Source organism: Chiroxiphia lanceolata, chromosome 2 (genome assembly GCF_009829145.1).
Source record: "Chiroxiphia lanceolata isolate bChiLan1 chromosome 2, bChiLan1.pri, whole genome shotgun sequence".
Classification (NCBI taxonomy): domain Eukaryota; kingdom Metazoa; phylum Chordata; class Aves; order Passeriformes; family Pipridae; genus Chiroxiphia; species Chiroxiphia lanceolata.
In genome coordinates, this window is record NC_045638.1 from 31,817,623 (window position 1) to 31,838,983 (window position 21,361).

Sequence of the window (21,361 nt, forward strand, 5' to 3'; positions counted from 1 at the left end):
TGACTACTAAGCAGAGGGCTTTTCAATTCCAGTTCTGTCCTTTGTGCAGTGAAAGTGAAGTCCTGCATCATCACTGTAAACCTTTACTGTTATAGCTGGGAAACATCCTCAACATCATTAGCTACCTCTATTCTACTCACTTCTCTGCTTATCTGACTTTATAAATAAAGTTCTCTTACAGCTAGCCATAAACTGCAGCAATCTAGTCACAAAATTAAAACACAAAGACAGACAGCCTATAATTCATTTAATATTTCAGGCAACTATTAACAACATTGAATTTCCTATCTGTACACATACAATTCTTTAAGTGTCACCTCTGCCATTCATACCAGACAGGGTTAAGAATTTTCTTACGTTTCATACACGAACTCTTAACTCAGAATTCAAAGTATTTATTTTATAAAATCTAAATCCAACCACTACACCTTATGACTTAATTTCTTTCTGCTCCACAGGTTTCAGACGCCGTTTAATGACAAGCTCTCCGTTGCGTGTAAGAAAGGTGCCGGGTATTTCCTCTTCTGTTGGCAACCCGTAGGGTAGTTTCAGTGGCTTTATTCTACAGGCAAAAGAGTTTGCTTAGTGAAGTCCTGTGACTAGAAGAGAGTTACATTAAATATTCCAAATAAACAAATAAATAAACAAATAATTAACAAACCTTATCAGATGTTTAATAACTTTCAGTCTGGAATTCACAGAAGGGATATTTTTGTGCAGTCTTGGCTGATGCGCCTACATAAAGGATAAAACAGGTTTTACAAATGCGTTGTCAAATCCCAAATCTCTGTTCACTGAACTTTTCACACTATCAGTAAAAATATAAACCACAATTGCAAATGTAAGATTTAGAGAACCATCATGCATCACGAACATAAAAATACGAAACCAAAACTGGATCAAACTTGATTCCAGTAAAATGATAATTTCAACTTTATTCCCATTCCATTATCAATACATTTTTCTTCCAGCTGTTAAAAACACTATAAATGTAAATACAGGAACTTAGGAGCAAAACTGCTTGTTTCAGTTACATCTTAAATGGATCAAGCACACATTTTATTCTCTGTAATATAACACTGACTAGATGAATCTTTGCACAATGTGCCTGAAAAGCTTGGATAAACGCATCTTTGACACAAACTCTTAGTCTTGGCCTTCAAAGCCTTTTCATTGATAAACGAGTCTTATTTGCCTTCCTGCAATATCTAAATAACATGATCCACAGAGAAAACTGAATTCAAAGTATTTACAAATCTATTTCTATTATTTTAGCAGAATTCTCAGGGTGAAGTTCTCCTCAGGCATGCAGCACAATACCATAGAGGGATATTTTGAAAGCGCATTTGCCATGAACATTTCCCTCAGCTGCTATAAATGTAATTATGTTTTGTGACTGCAAAGTTGAGGTCCTTAAAAAACCAACCAGCTTAATGCTCCATTTCTGATGTATACAACAAGTACAAAGAACAACAATCATACTTTATCCAGCCCAAGGTCACGTATTATCTTCTTTTCCCAATATGGGCGACCAATGACACTTTTTATTCTAGTAATAACGTGGATTTTGTGGGGCTGCTCAGGGTCACCTCCATACTTCTCATGATCTCCAGGCCGTGGCTGAAATACCTAGAATGAAAAGTTCACAAAACCAGAAGTTTTTTTCCTAAATATCTGATAATTATTATTATAGTCAGCTACTCTCTAAAACATACTTCAACCTTGGTAAATATTCTTACATGTTTTTCTTTTTAGGCAGTCAAAGTACCAACAAAGTGAAACAAAATTTTATAACATGAAGTCAAATATATCTTTATAATGGTTTGCTGATAGTGACTCACAGAAACACATGGACAACACTGGACCAGCACAACTAATTCATGTGCATCTCCTCAGGGAGCCTGTGCTCAGCCTCTGCATGGCACGTTTTTCCACAGGCTTAAAAATGCTTTTAAGGAAAAGTATGAACTGACACAAGATGGTATCTTGCAAAAATGTAAATGTAAAAATGTAAAGTGCAAGTCAAACTTCCTATCACTTTGGTTTAATTATTTATTGGACAAAATATTTCAGTTGGAAGGGACTTACCAACAATCATCTAGTCCATCTCCTGATCACTTCAGGGTGGACCAAAAGTTAAAACATTATTAAGGCATTGTCCAAATGCCTCTTAAACACTGACAGGCTTGGGCAGCTGAACACCTCTCTAGAAAACCTGTTCCAGTGTTTGACCACCCTCTCAGTAAAGAAATGCTTCCTGATGTCCAGTCTGAACCTGCCCTGAACCTGGCAGCTCTAAGCCATTCCCATGCACACTGTCACTGGATCTCAAGGAGAACAGCTCAGCACCTCCCCCTCTGCTTCCCCTCCTCAGGAAGCTGCAGAGAGCAGTGAAGTCACCTCTGAGCCTCCTTCTCTCTGAACCAGACAAAGCCAGAGTCCTCAGCTGCTCCTCTCAGGACATGCCTTCCAGCCCTGTCACCAGCTTTGCTGCCCTCCTCTGGATGCATTCAAAGACCTTCATGTCCTTCTTAAATTGGGGGGCTCACACAAACTGCACACAGCGCTGGAGGTGAGGCTGCACCAACAGTGAATACAGCTGGACAATCACTGCCTTTGACTGTCTGGCTGTGCTGTGTTTGATGCCCTCCAGGATGGGGTTTGCCCCCCTGGCTGCCCGGCTTCCCTGCTGACTCCTGTTGAGTTGTTGCCCACCAGCTCCCCCAGATCCCTTTTTTCAGGGCTGCTCTCCAGCCACTCTTGTCTCCATTTATACCTGTGCCCAGTATCACTTGGTACCAAGTGCAGTATCTGGCATTTATTCTTGCTAAATTTCATGCCACTGATGATTGTCCAATTTTCCAATCAGTCTAGATATCTCTGCAAACTTGTTAATTGTGCATTCAACTCCTGCATCCAGATCGTTGATAAATATTTTGAACAGACCTGGCCCTAGAACTGAAGCCTGAGAAACATCAGTGTTGCCCTGTCACCAGTCAGATGCAACCCCATTCACTGCAACCCTCTGGGCTCTGCCTTTCAGCCGGTTCTTCACCCAGCGCACTGTGAACTCGCTCATCCCACAGAGTCTCTGGAAATCTGTCATACCGCAGCAAAACAAACAAACAAACAAACAAACAAACAAAAACAAACCACAAAATGTAGCAAGCTAACACTCGTTTTTTCAGTTTCTCAATTACTGAAGCACATACCGAGTCTGGAATTCTCGACCTGGTAAAAAGACAGCGAGCCCAGGATGGGGACGCCATCCCCTCCATCCTCTTTCCCAGCAGCTGCAAAGAGAGGAGGGCACAACTCGTCTGCACTTTCCTTACAGCTCTGAATACTTGCATGCAGACGACGCAGCCACAAGCCCCATTCCCCGCGCGGATCCCTACACAGATCCCAACCTTCCTGGCGGCTGCGAGTCGCAGCTCAGATCCCCACCTGGATCCCCACCTTCTCAGTGGCTGCGTGCCCCAGCCTAGCCTGGATCCCGCCCCACATCCCCCCGATCCCCACCTGGATCCCGCCCCAGATCCCCCCCCAGATGCCCCCCGATCCCAACCTGGATCTCGCCCCCGATTTCCCCATCCTCACCCTCCCGGCTCCTGCGAGCCCCAGGCCCGCCCGGCCCACCCCGGCGGCCATTTCGGTGCGCAGCACTCTTTCGGCCGGACACCAGCGCCGCGGCACTTGAGTTCCGAGCGGGCGGAAGGACAAGGGTGAGACACCGCCCCTCTCCATCCTCCCCCTCAGCTCCCTGCCCTTTCCCGGTAGCTGTCCCGGTCCCGCTCCCTGTCCATGTCGCGGTCGGGGGGCGATGGCACCGCCGCGCTGGAGCGGGCCGGGGCAGAGACGGTGAAGCGGGCGGTGGAGCTGGACGTGGCATCCCGGTTCCAGGAGTCGCTGGTGTGTTACCAGGAGGGCATCGATCTCCTGCTGCAGGTGGTGAAAGGTACCGGGCGAGGGGGCGCCGCGGCCTCAGGCGTCGGGGGCGGTTCCGGGAACACTCGAGCTGTGTCGGGCGCGGAGGGCCGTCGGCACAAGGGGAAGGAGAGAGAGGCAGCTGGCGGTGTCTCCCCAGGAGAGCGGGGCCAGGAAGTGCTGGGGAGAGTTTTTTAATGGCCCCTGTGCTCTTATGGGTTACAGCCACGAAGGATGAGGCAAAAAAGCACCGCTACCGGCAGAAGATCTCCGAGTACATGACCAGAGCCGAAGACATTAAAAAACACATCGAGAAAGAGAAACAAGGTATGTATAAAAATCTAAATGGAGTGTGCCAAGAGGATGGAGCCAGGCTCTTCTCAGTGGTGCCCAGCAATAGAACACGAGGCAATGGGCAGAAACCAATGCCCAGGAAGTTCCACCTGAATATGAGGAAGAACTTTATTGTGTGAGTAACCAAGCACTAGAACAGGCTGTCCAGAGAGGTTGTGGAGTCTCCCTTGCTGGAGATAGTCAAGAACTGTCTGGACACAATCCTGGACCATGTGCTCTGGGATGACCCTGCTTGAGCAGGGAAGCTGGACCAGATGACCCACTGTGGTCCCTTCCAACTTGGCCCATTCTGTGATTCTGTGAACTGTGATGTACCTGTTCGCTTTTAAATGTCTGTTCTTATGCAAATGTTTGATGGGTGAGGTGTTTTAACACAGAAATTACGTCCTGACCGTTACTTCAACAGAGACCTGCTTTCTTTTCAGATGGCAAATACCATAAGCAAATCAGGATAGAGGAAAACGCAACGGGTTTTGGCTACGAAAAGCTTTTCCATGAGTACCTTACTGAGGTTGTTTCTGAAGTTTGGGTGGAGGACCCGTACATTAGGCACGTTCATCAGGCAAGTAGATACTTGGTGTAACTAATACAGATGTAGGTACTAGAGACATTCCAAGTTACTAAATTGAATAAAACTTTTACAGTTGTATAACTTTCTACGGTTCTGTGAGATGCTAATTAAGGGGCCGTGCAAAGTGAAAACAATCCACCTCCTCACTTCCTATGATGAGGTAAGTGTCTAGATTTTGGTTTCTACTGATGTGGCAGGTGATGCCACATGCAAAAAAAAAAAATATATAGACTTGTTCTTACTTACCAGAACTTGTTAGACTCAGTCTCTGATGATTTCAGCAGAAAACTCAGACTTAAGAGAAAAATAAAAATGTGATAGTTGAACATAAGTAATTTTGTAAGTTCGAGTTTTCTGATAACTCTAACAAATTCTTGGTAAGCAGAGTCTTAAATCGAAAAGATGTTTCTGTGAAAGTTTTGTTGTGGAAAATGTCATCAAAAGCAAAGCATCTATAGAGATATGGGGTTTTTTGCTCTTCCAACAGCTGTATTTAGTTGTCATTTTAGAGGCTTTAACGAGCTGTAATCTCTCAAACTAGCACTGCATTTATTTAAACTATTACTGCACTTATTTTTAATAGTAATTCATATCTAGTTGCAAAGGCCTGAGAGTAAACTCCTCCTCCACATCCCTTAGCAAATGTACCTGTAATCTGTCTGCTCTTTATCCTGTCTTTGAAACTGCAAATCTACTTTGATTGTAAAAAGTTTTTGTTGGTGAGTTTAGGAAGAAGTGACCAGAAGTGAATACATATTAAAATAAAAAACAATCCAAACCCCACCACGTTATTTTTATTTTTTACAGGGTAGTGGGAGGAGTCAGCAGACGAGTGGCTTGGAAGAAATACAACAGTCATTAAGGAATTATGGAGTAACACTGAATATTGAATTTTCGTCTTCAATACATGATCGAGAAATCAGGTGCGGGATTTAAAAAATGAGCAAATTCCAGTTATTGGAAGTCAAACTATTTAACCCTAACTTTTGAGACAACTATTAATTACAGCTGTGGTTAACAAAGTAGAAGGCAGTGGCTCTCATCGGATAAAATCAGCCTCCATAGTTTCATGTTGTCTAATTGTGAACATAATATTAGTTGTCTCTTTATGCTGTGTCTTCTATAGTTGACACAGGTATCGGTGACACTAGGAAATAATTGTGATTGAAACAAGAAACTTGTGCATCATGTGGATGTAACTATTTTTTTATTCAACATACTCATAGTATTCAAATTTGTGAATTTTTAAAACAGATTCAACAATGGATGGATGATTAAGATTGGAAGGGGTCTTGATTATTTTAAGAAACCACAGGTAAAAATGCTTTGACCTCTTTAATTAACTTAGAATGAGCTCTTCTACAGTATTTGCTCACCATGTCAATTCTGTTAATTTCTGCAGGGTCGCTTCAGCATTGGATACTGTGACTTTGACTTGCGACCTTGTCATGAAACAACAGTGGATGTCTTTCACACTAAACACACAAAGAAAATGTAATCAGATATGACTGCTTTTAATAAGTGTTTTCATAAGCATAAAAATGTAAGACTGGAAGACGTTGCTTGAGTCCAGTTGTCCATCCTCAGAAGCAACTCTTCCAAGTACTTAGTGCAGCATACTTGAGTGCAGAATACTTGAGGCTTTTCAGTCTGAGAAAACACAACTGTAAATTCCTTCACTGTACTTCTGTAATCTTAATTAATACAATCTATGTCTAAATTTTATCTTGATTTCATAACAGACCCTCAATATTGTCTTTCAAAGGCCTCTTTACTGTCATTTCTATTTTTACTACTGATTTTGTCTTGAGCCAATTTTGGGGTTTATATCTGTAATTGACCACCTCAGAAACATTGGAAGCTGGGCTGTCTCATGTCCTCTTTTATAAGCAGTCTTATTTACTTCCTTTAATTCCTGTATTCTAGTCATGACTACTATTCTAGTGGGTTTTAGTCAATCTCATAATACTTTATTTCACAGACTTTACTAGTAACCCCAAATTTAACATTCCATTTTCCAAGCCTCTTGCCTACAAGAGTTTTAGTGTTCAGTATACAGTCATTTTAGGGTTGTCTTATGTGTCTCTGCATGATGGATTTTGGACTAGGAAGGCTGCAAACAGCTGTATTCTCTTCCCTGTCACTCCTATATGTTCTTTTATTCCATGATGTATGGTCATATACCTGATTTCCATCCTTTGCATTAGGTGTGGAAAGGATGTATGATCTTCTCCCAGTCTTATTCTCTGACTTTAAAGTCCAATGACTGGCTACTCATGCCAATCTCAACTGCATTTTTCCCTACTGCTATTGCAGTCCCCTAAAAAAACCAAAATTTATTTTTAAGTTCTTCCAAAAGTTGGATACCCTGAATAGCTCAGTTTGTCAGAGCATGGTGTTAATAACACATTGTGGGTTCAATCCCTTTATAGGCCATTCACTTAAGAGCTGGATTTGATGATCCTTGTGGGTCAGAGTATTCTGTGATTCTAAGGAATATGCTATTTGGAGTAAAGACAAAGGCTTTCCTAGTCATTCCTTCATCCTTTGGAAACCAGAAGGTATTACCTGAGCTGCTACTGCTTTTTCTTCTTAAACAAGAGTTCTTTCTTAGCAAGAATTCGCCAAAGTCATGTATTCTGACATGAAAAACAGGCAGTGGCCTCTTTTGCAGGTCCCATCAAAATCTTTTCAGCCTCAGGACTGATAGGTGCCTTATGCTTTCTGCTCCTGTAATACAGTAGGCCTCTGTATTCTAGTAGCATGTTTAGAGGTGTATTCTATTATACTTTTCTTTCCTTAATGTGCTTTATTATTTTATTTTCTATCATCTAATGCTGCTATTCTTTCCCTCTTGCCTATAACAACAAATCTATTCCACAGAAATCAAGAAGAAATGGGGCTGGCCTTCACCTTATTTTCTGGGTCACAGTTTGCCAGTGGTTTGCCTTCTTTATCCTTTCCTCATAGTAATGTCTCAGCTTTGGAGTGTTACATCAGCAAAATGAGTAATATATGTGCCACAGAGCTGTGTGCTACTAGTTGTTCCCCCAGACATTCCATAGAAGCTCCTGGGCTTGCTGCTGTGATACTAGTTTTCTAGTCACTGTTGTGAATTTTATTCACTTGTGTATAATATATGCCTATTTTTAATGGAAATAAAAAATATTTTTTATTATTTGTAGTTTTAGTCATCTGTTTGACTTCTTCACTGCATAGAGAAATTCAAGGAAGCTGGGTAATGCCTCATGGATCCAGCCATGATTGGGAAAAAGCTCACTGTAAATACAGTAAGCTGCCCAAATGTGAAGCTTTGTGTCTTTTAACCTAGTTCAGCAATTTTAAACATACAGAGGCAAAATAAGGAGCCTTTTCTTCTAATTCAACTATAATTCAGTAGCTAAGACTACAGCTTTCCTTGCAGATCCCATGGATCTGCAGTATCTGTACACATGTACAAGTAAGCCTTTAGTGATGTACCACTTGGTGCTGCACTGCAATTTTTACTTATAAGCCCTTTATCGCTGAACAGTTCCTTGTGCTGTCAGTAGAAACACCATGTGTGAAGAGCAGTGGGCATCAAGGAATGGAAAAAAACCAACAAACTACCAGAGAAATCTGAGAGTACAGTTCTGCAATAAGACTCCAAGCCATATTCTTCTGTATTGCTGCTCACATTGATGCAGTCAGATCATTACCTGGATTGTGCAGCCAGAACTGTCCCTCCTGGCATCATCTGTGGGGATGAACTTAAGCCACCTTCCCTGCTGGGCTCAGCCGAGTGTCACTCAGCCCTACCACCAGTCCCAGCTGACGGCTGGATTCACCCCCACTGACTGCACTCCTTAACTAAAGGTAGGTCACTTCTGCCGTGTAATTTCCTCCTCATGAGAGCTGATCAACCAGTCATCTTTTAAAGGTGTCAGTGTGGAAGTAACCTTATAGGCCTTTGCAGGCATCACTTCTTAACTATTTGCAGCTGTCTCATCTGGGCAGCATTATTTAATTAACTGCTGCTGTTCTGACCTGATCAAAATTGCATTCCAGTTATTCCGTGACAGAATGCGGTGCTATGACTTGGATTCCCATGTTCTGCATGGCCTGGGAGGACTGCAGACTGATCCCTGCTGAAACCCCCCTGCTGCCACTCAGAAAGGTAAGGGACAGTTTGAAATCCTTACTGGAGCTTCAGCTGAGGGTTTTCTGTATGGACAACAAGGACACTGGAAATCAGTGTGTCCTTACAGACCTACTTGTAAGTCCTCTAAGTCTTTGTCCAATAGTTATGCTAACTTTTCATCCAACTTTCCCTTCATGCCACAGGCTCAGAAATGTGATTAGGACAGGCCCAAGAACATAAACATCATTGCTTCTTTACTTTCTTGAGGCCAGACTGATCCTTGTTTATCTTGACCTATTAATAGCAGGATTGTTTGTTGCCTAATTGATACTGGCATTTCTCAATCCACTTTATATCCACCTCTGTTTTTCCTGCAGTTTCCTTATATACAGAAGTAGTAAATGGTATTGGTACTTCAGGGCAACACATAAGTCATTGAGTAACAAGCTCTTTGTAACTATGTCTCATTTCTGGATACCATGGTTTCATTTAAAGTCCTACCAGCCTGGTTAACCTTCTGGGAAAAGACTTAGGTAAATTGAGTTGTGCTTATATATTGTGCTGAATGGAATTTACCTTGATGTGCTCACGCCTTGACAGGGTGAATTTATGGCATTTTGCTTGATGAACCTCCCACTTCAAATTTAACTAACTGTACTATTCAAGAGCAGTTTGGTGAAGAAAGAGTCGTGTAATATAAAGGTACATAAACTCTGTGACTGCCTCATTTTGGAGACTTCACATCAGTGGAGTCTGTCACTGCTGCACTGGGTTCTCTCCTAAAACTGTAGTAATAAAGTGCTTCTGTTCTGACCTAATCAAAATTGCATTTTGCTTATTCACAACAACAGTGAAATATATCTTGAGCCTTTCTTTCATAATTTTACTTTATATTTAACTATTATTTAACATTAAAATTGTCATTTTTAGTTCACTATTGTCTCTTACTAGAAAATTTTCTCCTAGGTTGTAACATAAGAAAACCTGTTTCTCCCAGATCTGTACTTGCAACTGTATCTCCTAAAGTTTAGCTTAGATGCCAGTACCCAAGGCAGCAGGGACTCCCAGTTTCGTGCCAGGCAGTGTAGGAACAAAGGAGGCACAGCTCTCATCACACAACCCCCCACACTGAATTTCCTAATCCTTTGCCTGCTCTTGCACATGCATGGACAAAAAAGCCCTAATCCAGGGTGGAACTGTCAAAGTGATTCATTACAGAGCAGTGAGCTCAGCGTACATACCGTGCTTGTACAGTGGAGGCACAGCGGCACCAGCATTCTGCAAGAAAGGAGTTTAAACCAGAAACCAGGGGACATCTGTCTCCACACAGTTCAGGGGCTGAGACACAGCCTTTGGACTACAATCCCCAAGGAACAGGGTCCAGGCTGGGGCATCCAGTGCAGCAGCAAAGCACCAGTTTTCACCTACCCCATCCCACCTCTGCCAGCCATTTGTATCTCCTCTGCTACAGGGCCAATTTGGGATGCCTGCACCGTTTTCTCTGATTTAAGCAGCAATGATGTCTTGTCAGCAGTGGCTTACATCCTACAGTTTGGGAACATCGGGTGCAGGCAGTGTGAAATTTAATTGTAATATTATACAAAAGCACAAGATTGAACAGTTTGACTAGTAAGAGAAAAATTCAGCTTTAATTTTGTTTTTAGTACATTAAATAAAAAAGCAACAGGCGTTTAACTTACATTTTCAAAATGCAAGTCACATTAGCATTACCATATTCTCACATAGTAGATTCCACCTGCTGTGCAACTCATCATCTTCTGGACACACTCTTAGCAGTGTTGTCGCTAGTGTTGTGGTTTCATTTGGGCAAAACTTACTGCCAGTAAGGCTCTTGACCAGTTTGCTGTACAGTGCTGGTGGCAGCCACTGCTCCGGCAGATCGATGTTACAGACTTCAATCCTTCCATGCTTTACATCCATATTTACTTTAATGTCAAGAACAGAATCCTTATAGGCCATGTTAAGACAAGTGCTAACGCTGAACTTTGGTGTCTTTCCGTACACCCACTCCCAGGTTTGTAGTTCTTTAGTTTTATTATTAATTCCAGGAAGCAGAGTCTCATCAGCTGGGTTTATTAAGGTGATATGATGATCTATTTGGTGTTGTGTAGCATATTCCTTAGCAATGGCATCCAGGAGCATCTCAGAAGTTAAACTAGGATCCTCTTCAAAGAGATTTTTCACCGAGGCAGGCACACTAGGCGTGGCATTGCTCTTTAGCCCTTTATAAGGACTTTTTAGCACAGAAGATAAAACAAACTTATCTGCATTACAGAGTAAGGTACAGTGGTGATAAGCACTTGTCCCTCCCAGCTTTGCAGCAGTACCTGAGATTTTGTAGTGCCTATCTAGCAAGATGTCATATCTGTCACTGACATGTATGTCTAACTGAGGGCGCAAGGCTTTCAGTGCCTTAACAACCAGTTTCAGGTTTTCCATTCGCTCGTATTTTTTTCTGGTTGTGAAGAAAGTCAAATTGATATTACCGAGGTCATGGTAAACTGTCCCTCCTCCACTTCTTCTCCTGGCTAGTTTTATATTTTTTTGCCTCAACAGCCTGAGGTTGCATTCCTGCCAGGGATTCTGATGTCTCCCTATTACCACAGCAGGGGAATTTCTCCAAAGGAAAAGGACCTGTCGCTTCTCTAAATCCATGTGGTCGTGGATCCAGTCTTCCACAGCGAGATTTTGGTAAACGTCATTAGAAACAGACTGGATAATGAGGGCTCCACTAGCTGTACTCCTGAAGCCAGCTTTTGGAGTCCTGAGGACGCAGGACAGCCGAAAGCAGTTCTTTAATGATGGCTGGAGTACCATGTTTTTAATAATTGGACAGTGGATGGAAGGAATTCCCACTCTGCTAAAGCTGGATGCGGCAGAAATGAAATGCTAGAGGCAGGCATGACGCAGTCATGCTCTTCCCACGGCAGCATGCCAGTTCCAAGGCATGGTACTCCTCCGGGTCATGCCGCTCAAGCCCTGTCGGGAGCTTCCCGAAAACATCCGGAGGTGTCAGAGTAGCTGCTCCTCGCAGTCCCTGGTGCCTAAAAGACCAAAGGAAGAGACGGAATGTGTATTTTCCCCTCACTCAACAGAGCCTTCCTAATGCGGTTTTACTTCGCGTAGTCTAGCTTTGTTGTTTTGGCTTTTTTTCCCACGGGGTTCCGGGCGCGGTGTCCCCTCGGCCCCGGCGGCTGCTCCGAGGCGCTGCGCCCCTCGCCCGCCGCCGCCCCCGCGTCCCGCCGGCCACCCCTGCGCTACTCACGGCGGGGAGAGCAGCCCCCGCTCCCGCGGGCTCCTTGGAGCCGGCGGCGTCCTTGGAGCCGGCGGCCTCCGGAGCGCCTTCCGCTTCCCGGGTGAGAGGTGCTGGGGGCGGGCGCTGCCCCGCCGGTGAGCTGGGGAAGGGATGGGGGCGGAGAGCTGTGAGCGGGCTCCTGCCCCTCGGGGGTTGCTGATGTCCTGCCTGTCGCAGCGTAGCCATGGCACTGTGCAGCGGGAGGGAGCTGGGAAAAAGCGGGAATGATCGGGTCACAGAATCACTGAGTGGGAGAGGTTGGAAGGGACCACACTGGGTCACCTGGACCAACCTCCCTGCTCAGGCAGGGTCATCCTAGAGCACGTGGCACAGGTTTGTGCCCAGACGGGTCTGAATATCTGAGCGAGGGAGACTCCACAACCTCTCCGGGCAATCTGTTTCAGTGCACAGGCACCCGTACAATAAAGAAATTCTTCACCATATTCAGGCAAAATTTCCTGTGCATCAGTTTCTGCCCGTTGCCTCTTGTCCTATTGCTGGGCACCACTGAGAAGAGCCTGGCTCCGTCCTCTTGGCACCCTCCCTTCAGATACTTACAGGCATTGTCAATAATACTTACAGGGTCATGCCAACAAGTGGCCAATGCACAACGGATAAAATGGATGATTCTTCTTGCAAGACCCAGCTGCGCAATTTCTCTCCACGGGTTGTTGTGGATGCTAGCAGCTTTCACGGGTTCACAAGGAGGCTGAAGGAGTTAATACAAATGTACAGAGGCTTGTGAAATACGCAGAAACTCTCCATGGGATTTGGGAAGATATGGAAACTAAATGTTGATAGTGTAATTCATTAACAAGCTGGAAGTGATCAAAACCTAAGTAGCTGTAGACATATTTCATGCAGCAAGTTGTCTATAGATTTGCATTGGTTTAAGGCATTCTTAAAGTCTACCAGACCTTAACTATCAAGAGCTCTTGTCTGTATTTAAGCTTACACTGTGGGACAATGTTCAATACTAGCTGAACTTTTTTATCTGCAGTAGTATCCCTATGGGCAAATATGTGTTGTATATCTCTTTCTGGTGTATGTGTATTTATAAAGGATACATTGCATGCTTTTGTCTTCCTCTCTGCCTTAATATAAGAGTACCAAGACATGAAGGAACTGTAGAGAAAAAGTTTGATACAGTGGGTTGTGAGAATTCACATAGGCTATCCCTCTTGAACAGGTAGTTAGGGCTAAGTAATTTTTCTTTTTTTCTAGCTCTAGGAATAGATGACTTTCAAAGAAATGCCAAATTGATATTCAGATGAAACAGTGAGATTACTTCAGGAAGCAGTTTGGCTTTGGGCATGTAACTGGGTGTTCATGTATTTGCTTTTCCAGTAAAGAAAACTGTATATGATGTGGCCTGAATTGCCTTAACCTTCTAGTTGAATGAACAGTATCAGAACAGCTATATTCCCTGAAAGGTGAAGGAGAAAAGAAGGTGGATAAGGATGAAAGACTTCCAAGATTAAAGACATAAGCTTGGGGTTATTTCCTACTGAAGAACTGATTAATTAAGAGCGTGACAGTCCTTACCAAACACTTAAAAGGGCTGTGTGGGTGTAGTAGGGCAAATAAAAAGTAAAACACCATCACCACATGTGTGCTGGTGGTGATTAGTGGGAGAAACAGACTCTAAAAGAATCTTGATGTAATGTGTGTCCCAGCACTTGGAACATTGTATTGTCATATTAAAAAAAAAAAAAGTTGTGAATTATTTGAAGTGATTTGCAATAGACATAACTTCTTGCTAAATTAGACTGGTGATAACTTTTCACTGGGGTGAGCTATTCAGTAGTGCACAGGGCAAAAGGCATGTGTACTTCTGAATATTGGAAAATCAACTTTGGAAGTAGTTGGCAAAATGCAGAAGAGAACCCGTGCACTGTGACACTGGTCAGAAGTAGGGAAATGCATCTTGTGAGACTTCTGAGAATTCTTATGTTTCAAAAAACCAAACAAAATGTGGGACCATTTGTTTCCATTTTGGCAACTGATTCTTGGAAATTTGCAATGTGTCATTTTGCCACAGGGTGACACTAAAAACCTACTTTGAGCTGTTACACTACGTGTTTTTCTAGTCAAAAAATGTTTCCACGGTTAGAAGCACAATGTGCTAAAAAAAAGTAAAGTGTGCAGAATACTAGGTGGACAGGTAAAAACGTCAAGGGTCTGTTTCTGATATGCTGAAGGGTAAAATACACATGAACAATAAATGCCTTTCCCGAAAAGTGGCTACTGTTGAAGACAAACCCAGCAAGATAATTGGAAATATTCTGACAATAAGCAAAAAATATGAATTTCTAAATGCACACCATGATTTATTTATTTATTTCTTCTGGATTGGACTTTTAAATACATTTTTTATGTCTCAACTACTAGTGTATAAATCACATCTGCAAAATACAGCTATTGTTATTTTTGCTTTTGAAAACAATCCTGTGTATGAATTTCATTTCTTCTTTGATCAAGAAAGTGTTGTTTGGTATACAGAAAGCACAGTAACTGCTGTGCACAACATTAACCTGCATCCATATTAGAGAGAACTCACCATACGTCTCTTAGAGGATACCTTAGACATACCAGAGCAAAACTAATTAAAAATGTCTAATTTCACATCTAAAATGAACTTTCATGAAGAAGAATTTTTTATTCTTCATAATAAAATTCTTATTATTCTTCATAATTAAAGTTATGAAAACCTGAAATGCTCTTTTTGCATCTCTTTTGGAGATAAACATGATAATGCAGAGTCTCTGATGATCTCCACCATACCAAAATCCAAAAGAAAGACTTACAATAAATCCAGAATGGAGTGAGGAAAAGAAAGAGACTTGTTTCTCTTGCTCTTTTTCTGGAAGTTAAAATCTTCCAATTTCTTCTCTTTGGGTGGGGATTGTATTTCTGAGGTGTTACTCACACCTAATATCTGAAAAGGTGAGCTCTATTCATGAGTGCTTTATAGTGGTTGCTTGCCAAAAAAAACCCATCATTCACCTGACACTGTCTGCAGAATATAAAACCTGCGCTAGTGGCTAACAGGGAAGAGAGTGCATTTCATCTGATTTCTCAGCTTGACTTTGGGACTACCTAAAGCAGCCTCTTTCAAAGACTCTTTATATCCATGCCCGACAGAAGCAGGCAATAGGAGTCAGAGGACTCACATGGCCCCCTTACCCTTTTCACATCACTTTCTTCAAAGGCACCAGTCTTCCTGTCCCTGTCTGTGCTATTCCAAGAAGAGATATGCAGCTAGAGGTACTGTAAATAAGAACTGCTATCTTGGACATAAGAAGATGTAAGAAGTAGTCTCTCTCGTATGATTTTGTTGATGGAATAAAGAAAAGCGCAATTAGCCTTGTAATACCATGACATTTTAACTTTACAATGTCTGCAAAGCAGTTAATATGTCAATCCTGCCATTAAAAATCAGGAATGAGTTCAGACTGGTGTTTTATCATATGTGTGAAGCTAATGCTTGACACTGTCAAGGAACAAGTTAAGGGTGATATTTATTCTGGAAGATACAACTGGCACATAATCTTACAAATACATATGCAGAGTAGATGAGTTTGGGATAGAAGATAAGATTTAACTAAAAGAAGGCTATTTTCACAAGATTAAATCAGTCTTATCTAACACTTGTTTTGTTCTTGTCAAGCCAGAGAGATTGTATTGCAATTGCTGGAGTTTTCAGCTGTAAATGTGTCTCCTTGGATATTAGTTTCTGAAAGAGATGAACCTAATTAGAGCAGAGGTGTTCAGCTGAGCTGCCTGAGCTAACAGTCAGTCCCAGCTGATCAGCTGTGGCAGTTTCAGAATACTCATCTCTCTCCTGGGGCTGGATTAATGAGACTTGGCTGCTTGGCTTTGTCTCTGAAGTCTTCTGACCTGTAAGCATTGCTTGTGCTGCCTTTCCCTGCCTTTCTCGGAGGCTTTCACATTAATCACGGATGAGGCCTATGCCACATGTGTGCAGATGGGCCCCGGGAGGTTTGTGTTAAAGGTGCTCTAAAACCAAAGAATTCCACTTAAACCAACAATGGGAGGTGGTGTTGCCCAAGAATGCCAATTTATTATGCCCACCCACCTCCCTGTTTCCATCTCCAAACAGCCATTAAGAATTGAAGTATTATTTGAGGAAGTCATCTTTTTATCTGTCAAGGTGTGGAGAAAATGTTGTGTCACTTAAGGAGAAGCTTAGCTTAACTCCCTCCCCCAACGAAAAAGCCATTCAAAAAGGTATAGCAGCAACTGGTCACTCAGTATTCATTTGTACTTAAAACCAAAAAGAAATATGAACACCTTTTCTTGACTTTAGTAATGTTTATTAAGGAACTGTGCTCTAAGTCATAAACTTGATACTGAAAGTTGAATTTTCATAGATAAGAGTTATTCAAAAACCTCCCAAGATGAAACCAAGTAGAGAAATAATTAAAATTTCTTTGAAGAGAGTGCTTATAAATATTTATGTAAAATTAATGGGGAAAATGCTTTTACTGATAACTTTGTAGAAGATTTTACAATGTGTCTTTTTTTTTTTAATAATTTTTAGGATTTTTTTCTAACCTCTGATTTTGTTTTGCCTCTAGAATTTCAGTCAGATACACCTGTGGGGAAAATGAGGATTATGATAATCTCTGAAAGCAAGATTTAAGAGCATAAAAGTGCAGAGACTGCATGCTTGCTGCACACAGTTGTTTAGCTAAGCTGTTATGCTGGTACTGTACCAGAAGTTGGTATGTTCATCACAGCTGCTTGGCTTCTGTCCCGTAGAACCCCCGGCTCAAGGAAAACACAGAGTTATGGATGGGTCAGAAGGAAACTTAAGGACCATTTAGTTCCAACCCCTGGCCATGGGCAGGGACACCTTCCACTAGATCAGGTTGCTCAAAGCTCCATCCAACCTGGTCTTGAACACTTCCAGGGATGGGGAGTCCACAGCCTCTCTGGGCAACCTGTTCCAGTGTTTCACCACCCTCACAGTCAAGAATGTCTTCCTAATATCTAATCTAAACTTGCTCTCCTTCAGTTTTAGGTCATTGCCCCTTGTCCTATCACTACATGCACTTGTGAAAAGTCCCTCCCCATTTCTCTTGTTGGCCACGTTTAGGTACTGGAAGGTGCTGTAAGGTCTCCCCAGATTCTTCTCTTCTCCAGGCTGAACAACCCCAACTCTCTCAGCCTGACTTCATAGGAGAGGTGCTCCATCCCTGTGATCATCTTTGTGGCCCTCCTTGGGGCTTGTTCTGACAGGTCAGTGTCTTTCTTGAGTTGGGGGCCCCAGAGCTGGATGCAGTGCTCCAGGTGGGGTCTCATGAAGGTAGAGTGGAGGGGGAGCATCACCTACTTCAAACTGCTGGTCACGCTGCTTTTGATGCAGCCCAGGACATGGTTGGCTTTCTGGTCTGACAGCACACATTGCCAGGTCAGGTTTAGCTTCCCACCCTCGAACACTCCCAAATCCCCCAAGTCCTTCTCCCCAGGGCTGCTCTTGATCCTTTCTTCACTCAGTCTGTGTCCATATCACCAGTGAAGATGTTCAACAGCACCAGTCCCAACACTGATCACTGAAGAACACCACTGGTCTCCACTTGGATGCTGAGTGACAACACTTTGAGTCCAACCATCCAACCCATTCCTTATCCACGAAATGGTCCATCTGTCAAATCCACATCTCTCCAGATTAGAGACAGGGATGTTGTGCGGGATAGTGTCAAATGCTTTGCGCAAGTCTGGCTAGATGACATCAGTTGCGCTTCCCTCATCCACCACTGCTGTAACCCCTATGTAGAAGGCCACCAAATTTGTCAGGCATGATTTGTCCTTAGTGAAGCCATGTTGGCTGTCACCAGTCACTTCCTTATTTTCCATGTGCTTTAGCATAGTTTCCAGGAGGATCTGCTCCATGATCTTGCTAAGGTACCAAAGTGAGACTGTCTGGCCTGCAGTTCCCTGGGTCTTCCTTATTTCCCTTTTTAAAAATGGGGAATTTATGCTTTCTTTTTTCCATTCAGTGGGAACTTCACCAGATTGCTGCAACTTCTCAAATATGACAGATAGTGGCTTAGCCACTTCATCCACCAGTTCCCTCAAGAATGTGTCAGCCCTGGGTGAAAGGACAATACTGTGAGAATGTAAGGGTTATATGGACAGCTTTTCTTTCAGGGGGCAGAGTTGGAATCGGGATTTCTAACAGCCCTTCACAACCATCCAGACCAGCCAGGGCTTTCACTCAGATATCATTTGTTCTTTTGTTTCCCAAATTAAAAAAAAGAAAAGAATTTTCAAATCTAAATAGTACATGATGAAGCTTGGAAAATCACAATCCATTTTGCATTAAATAGTTAAGATAATCAGCTAGTTGAATAAAAAGAGATATAAATAATATTGCTCAATTTTTTTCTTCCATTTATACTGAGGAGTGGTGAGAGGTTTATTTTAATTCTGTATTTCTTTTCCAGGAAAAAATAATTTCAGATTTCAAGATTCTGATTTCTGAGTTGGAGCATTCCACAAAGTAAGAAATGTCAACATTATTATCAAATTGTGATTAATTTATAGCATTAAATAAAAAAATGAATCATAGGATGTACTAATGTAGAAATTTCTTTTACTCAGATTAATATCAAAATGTTACAGCTTTCTTTCCTGACTTGAAAACTTAACCACTGGAAAAGCTGTCATTTGTATTCGATTGGGCAGTAGTGTCATACCTGAAGAATTTTTTATTGGCTGCATAGGACATCTGCTGAAGCGCTCTCCATCTGTGAGGAGGATATCACCAGTTTGCATCAACAACTATAAGAAACCAACAAAGAACTCACACAGACCAACAAGAACAGAGTATCATTAGCTCAGGAGAATGACAGGTTACAGGAGCATCTTTCTAATATTAAGCAAGAAATTCAAGTATGTTTGTCCCAAGAACCCTTGACTAAAAGGAAAAAATGGTGCCTTTTTCAAGTAGCACAGGAAATTGGTGGGTCCTCATTTGAAGTAAATCTGCAAACTAGCTTTAAGATTGTGTTTCAAACTCTGATTTTTCCTTTATTGCTTAGCTCACTTGTATGAAGAGAACCAGCTATTCTTATGTAATGGTTTAGATATTTATTTTGAGGAACAGCTAATTAATGGTTTTTTCTGATCTTAAAGTAAAAACAATGTGCCAGCTGTAACTATCACTTGTATGGAAAATTACTGTAAAGAAAGCAGTGAGTGTTCCTTATACTGTGCTGTGACTGGTCTAGAGTACTTAAAAGCTTATTACTTTCGCCTGCTAATAATGTAACACATTACACATTTTAACAAGGTTCTAAATGTTATTAATAGCATTTTATTGATGTATGTTTCCCTAAAAGTGGCTTTTGGATAAAAGATAATGGAAATAGTTGGTTGTAATACAACCTTACATTGTCTACTGTGTTAATTATATCTGTGCAGTTCCTAGTAGAAGTAATTAAAATATTTAAAGTGCCATCTCATGCACACATAATACTCCTGCACTAACATTTTCCAAGCAGCTAGAAATTAAGCTTAATTCCTGTAGTAGTTCATCCCCATGTAATGTTCTTGTTTTCTTCTTTTTCTTCAGCTTCTTGCCTTCATTTAGGTTCTCTGATACTTGATCTTTCTTCTCTACACTTAGTCTACTGCTCACCTGGTTTTCTCTTCCTCTAGAAGTGCTATTTAGTTTGAAAGGAGCAAATTAACTGCACCTGATCTTAAGTATATAAAAGCTTTAAGTCATTAAGGCCCCTTTTAAGTGAAGAAAATTCCTCCAGGAGATTCATCCCATTCCAGTTTTTAAAGTAATTAATATTACCTGCCTCTCTCCATTCACTGAAGAGGCAGTGTAGCTAATGACTTTAGATTGGTGCCTAATTCTTTGCTGCAAAAATTAGGTGAGACAACTTGCCTTCTAAATAACTTCTCTCAAACATGTTTCACTTTGGTGCCCTCCCTGAGTAACCAAGAAAGGCAAGGTTTGAAGCAGCTTTAACCACCAAAGATTCTCTAGGGAATCACTATGCTTCACCTTCTCTCAGAAGCACAGTTGATACTGATGATGCCTCCTGTTGCTCCTAGCTGCTTTTGAAAACTTCATGGTTTTCTTTGCAATGCCTGGATGCTTGTAGAAAAAGTTAGAAACAAAAATCTGTCTTACACGATCAAGTGGTTTTAAAAGGCTTGCCTCTATACTGTGTATTGGCTCCTCTAGATTATTCCATTAACTGAGGTGTTACTCCATGTATTTAAGGTAGTATTTTCATTTCTACATTTGGGCTTACTGGAAAAGTTGACAGATTTTCAGAGCACCTTTCTCAGCAACTCACAGCCCTTCTGCAACAGGAACAGGAGTTTCTTCATACCCTTCTACACACCACATCACCCCCATGCACACATGTGCCCCCAGTTCTTGCAGATGAATGTTTTCCTAGTGATTTTATATGAAAGAAAAAGTTTCTGAACAGTGCAGTTCAAGACAGCCTTTCTGCATTTTTTTTCCTTGTTCTGTCCTCTTTCTCAAGCAATAGTTGCCAGAAATTCTCTGTGTGTCCTTCTAGTACTTCTGGCTTTATTTTTCCTGATTAGGAGATAAGCACTTAATTAAGAAATAAGCAATTAATTAATAATTAGACCACTTAATTAAAATTTTTATCTGTCTTCTTTTTTAAAATGTGGGCTTTTAAAAGACTAGAATGTTTAAAAAAAGGGAGCTAACTGAGCTCTGCTTCTTAAATTGTTTTATGACAATTTGGCTGCTAAATAAACCATCTGTATTTTTCTTCTTAAATACTTCATTTCTTTACAGACATTTTTCTTCTTAGGAAGATTTAGCATTATTTATAAGTCAAAGAAACAAATTACTTTTGACAAGTGAAAAATTTGGTGTATAGAAGTACAAATAATTTAGATTTTATACAGCCTTTAAAAAACCAGTTAATAAAGCCATAGACCTTAGGTACAAGCTATTTTTCTGTGTTTTTTGTAAAGGTATAAGCAGTATGCTCTAACCTCATGAAAAGAAACTTTCTTCACAGGTACTACATAAAAAACTAGC

The 21,361-nt window shown here is 41.6% G+C and overlaps 3 protein-coding genes across 6 annotated transcripts; 1 reads left to right on the top strand and 2 right to left on the bottom strand.

Moving 5' to 3' along the window:
* Positions 1 to 232: 232 nt before the first annotated feature.
* Positions 233 to 3,762, bottom strand: MRPL30 (mitochondrial ribosomal protein L30). Its single transcript, XM_032679802.1, has 5 exons — positions 3,601 to 3,762; positions 3,213 to 3,293; positions 1,483 to 1,629; positions 662 to 735; positions 233 to 562 (listed from the first exon to the last, which is right to left on the bottom strand). Exons 1-5 carry the CDS (start codon positions 3,745 to 3,747, stop codon positions 430 to 432), a joined length of 582 nt encoding a protein of 193 aa, XP_032535693.1. The 5' UTR covers positions 3,748 to 3,762; the 3' UTR covers positions 233 to 429.
* Positions 3,661 to 9,835, top strand: MITD1 (microtubule interacting and trafficking domain containing 1). 4 transcript variants are annotated; one of them, XR_004355360.1, is made up of 8 exons: positions 3,734 to 3,958; positions 4,153 to 4,254; positions 4,707 to 4,843; positions 4,926 to 5,012; positions 5,660 to 5,775; positions 6,107 to 6,167; positions 6,255 to 9,008; positions 9,573 to 9,835. XR_004355360.1 is itself a non-coding variant. In XM_032679801.1 (7 exons), exons 2-7 carry the CDS (start codon positions 4,206 to 4,208, stop codon positions 6,348 to 6,350), a joined length of 546 nt encoding a protein of 181 aa, XP_032535692.1. In that variant the 5' UTR covers positions 3,661 to 3,725; positions 4,153 to 4,205; the 3' UTR covers positions 6,351 to 9,835. The 4 variants fall into 4 exon arrangements, 2 of the variants coding, with proteins under 2 accessions (XP_032535692.1, XP_032535691.1); XR_004355359.1 differs by having other exon boundaries at positions 6,255 to 8,707; positions 8,900 to 9,835; XM_032679801.1 differs by lacking the exon at positions 3,734 to 3,958 and adding an exon at positions 3,661 to 3,725 and having other exon boundaries at positions 6,255 to 9,835.
* Positions 9,836 to 10,616: 781 nt separating this feature from the next.
* LIPT1 (lipoyltransferase 1) lies at positions 10,617 to 12,335 on the bottom strand. The gene is made up of 2 exons (XM_032679799.1): positions 12,259 to 12,335; positions 10,617 to 12,037 (listed from the first exon to the last, which is right to left on the bottom strand). The coding sequence occupies exon 2, from the start codon at positions 11,808 to 11,810 to the stop codon at positions 10,689 to 10,691; it is 1,122 nt and encodes a 373-aa protein (XP_032535690.1). The 5' UTR covers positions 11,811 to 12,037; positions 12,259 to 12,335; the 3' UTR covers positions 10,617 to 10,688.
* Between the last annotated feature and the right edge of the window lie 9,026 nt (positions 12,336 to 21,361).

Coding starts and splice junctions, on each gene's coding strand:
- MRPL30 (XM_032679802.1), bottom strand. CDS start 3,747: ATGGAGAGGGGCGGTGTCTCACCCTTGTCCTTCCGCCCGCTCGGAACT. Junction 1,630..3,212: donor GGTCGAGAATTCCAGACTCG/GTATGTGCTTCA, acceptor TTTTCATTCTAG/GTATTTCAGCCACGGCCTGG. Junction 563..661: donor GTTATTAAACATCTGATAAG/GTTTGTTAATTA, acceptor TTTTGCCTGTAG/AATAAAGCCACTGAAACTAC.
- MITD1 (XM_032679800.1), top strand. CDS start 3,805: ATGTCGCGGTCGGGGGGCGATGGCACCGCCGCGCTGGAGCGGGCCGGG. Junction 4,844..4,925: donor ACATTAGGCACGTTCATCAG/GCAAGTAGATAC, acceptor AAACTTTTACAG/TTGTATAACTTTCTACGGTT. Junction 6,168..6,254: donor ATTATTTTAAGAAACCACAG/GTAAAAATGCTT, acceptor TAATTTCTGCAG/GGTCGCTTCAGCATTGGATA.
- LIPT1 (XM_032679799.1), bottom strand. CDS start 11,810: ATGGTACTCCAGCCATCATTAAAGAACTGCTTTCGGCTGTCCTGCGTC.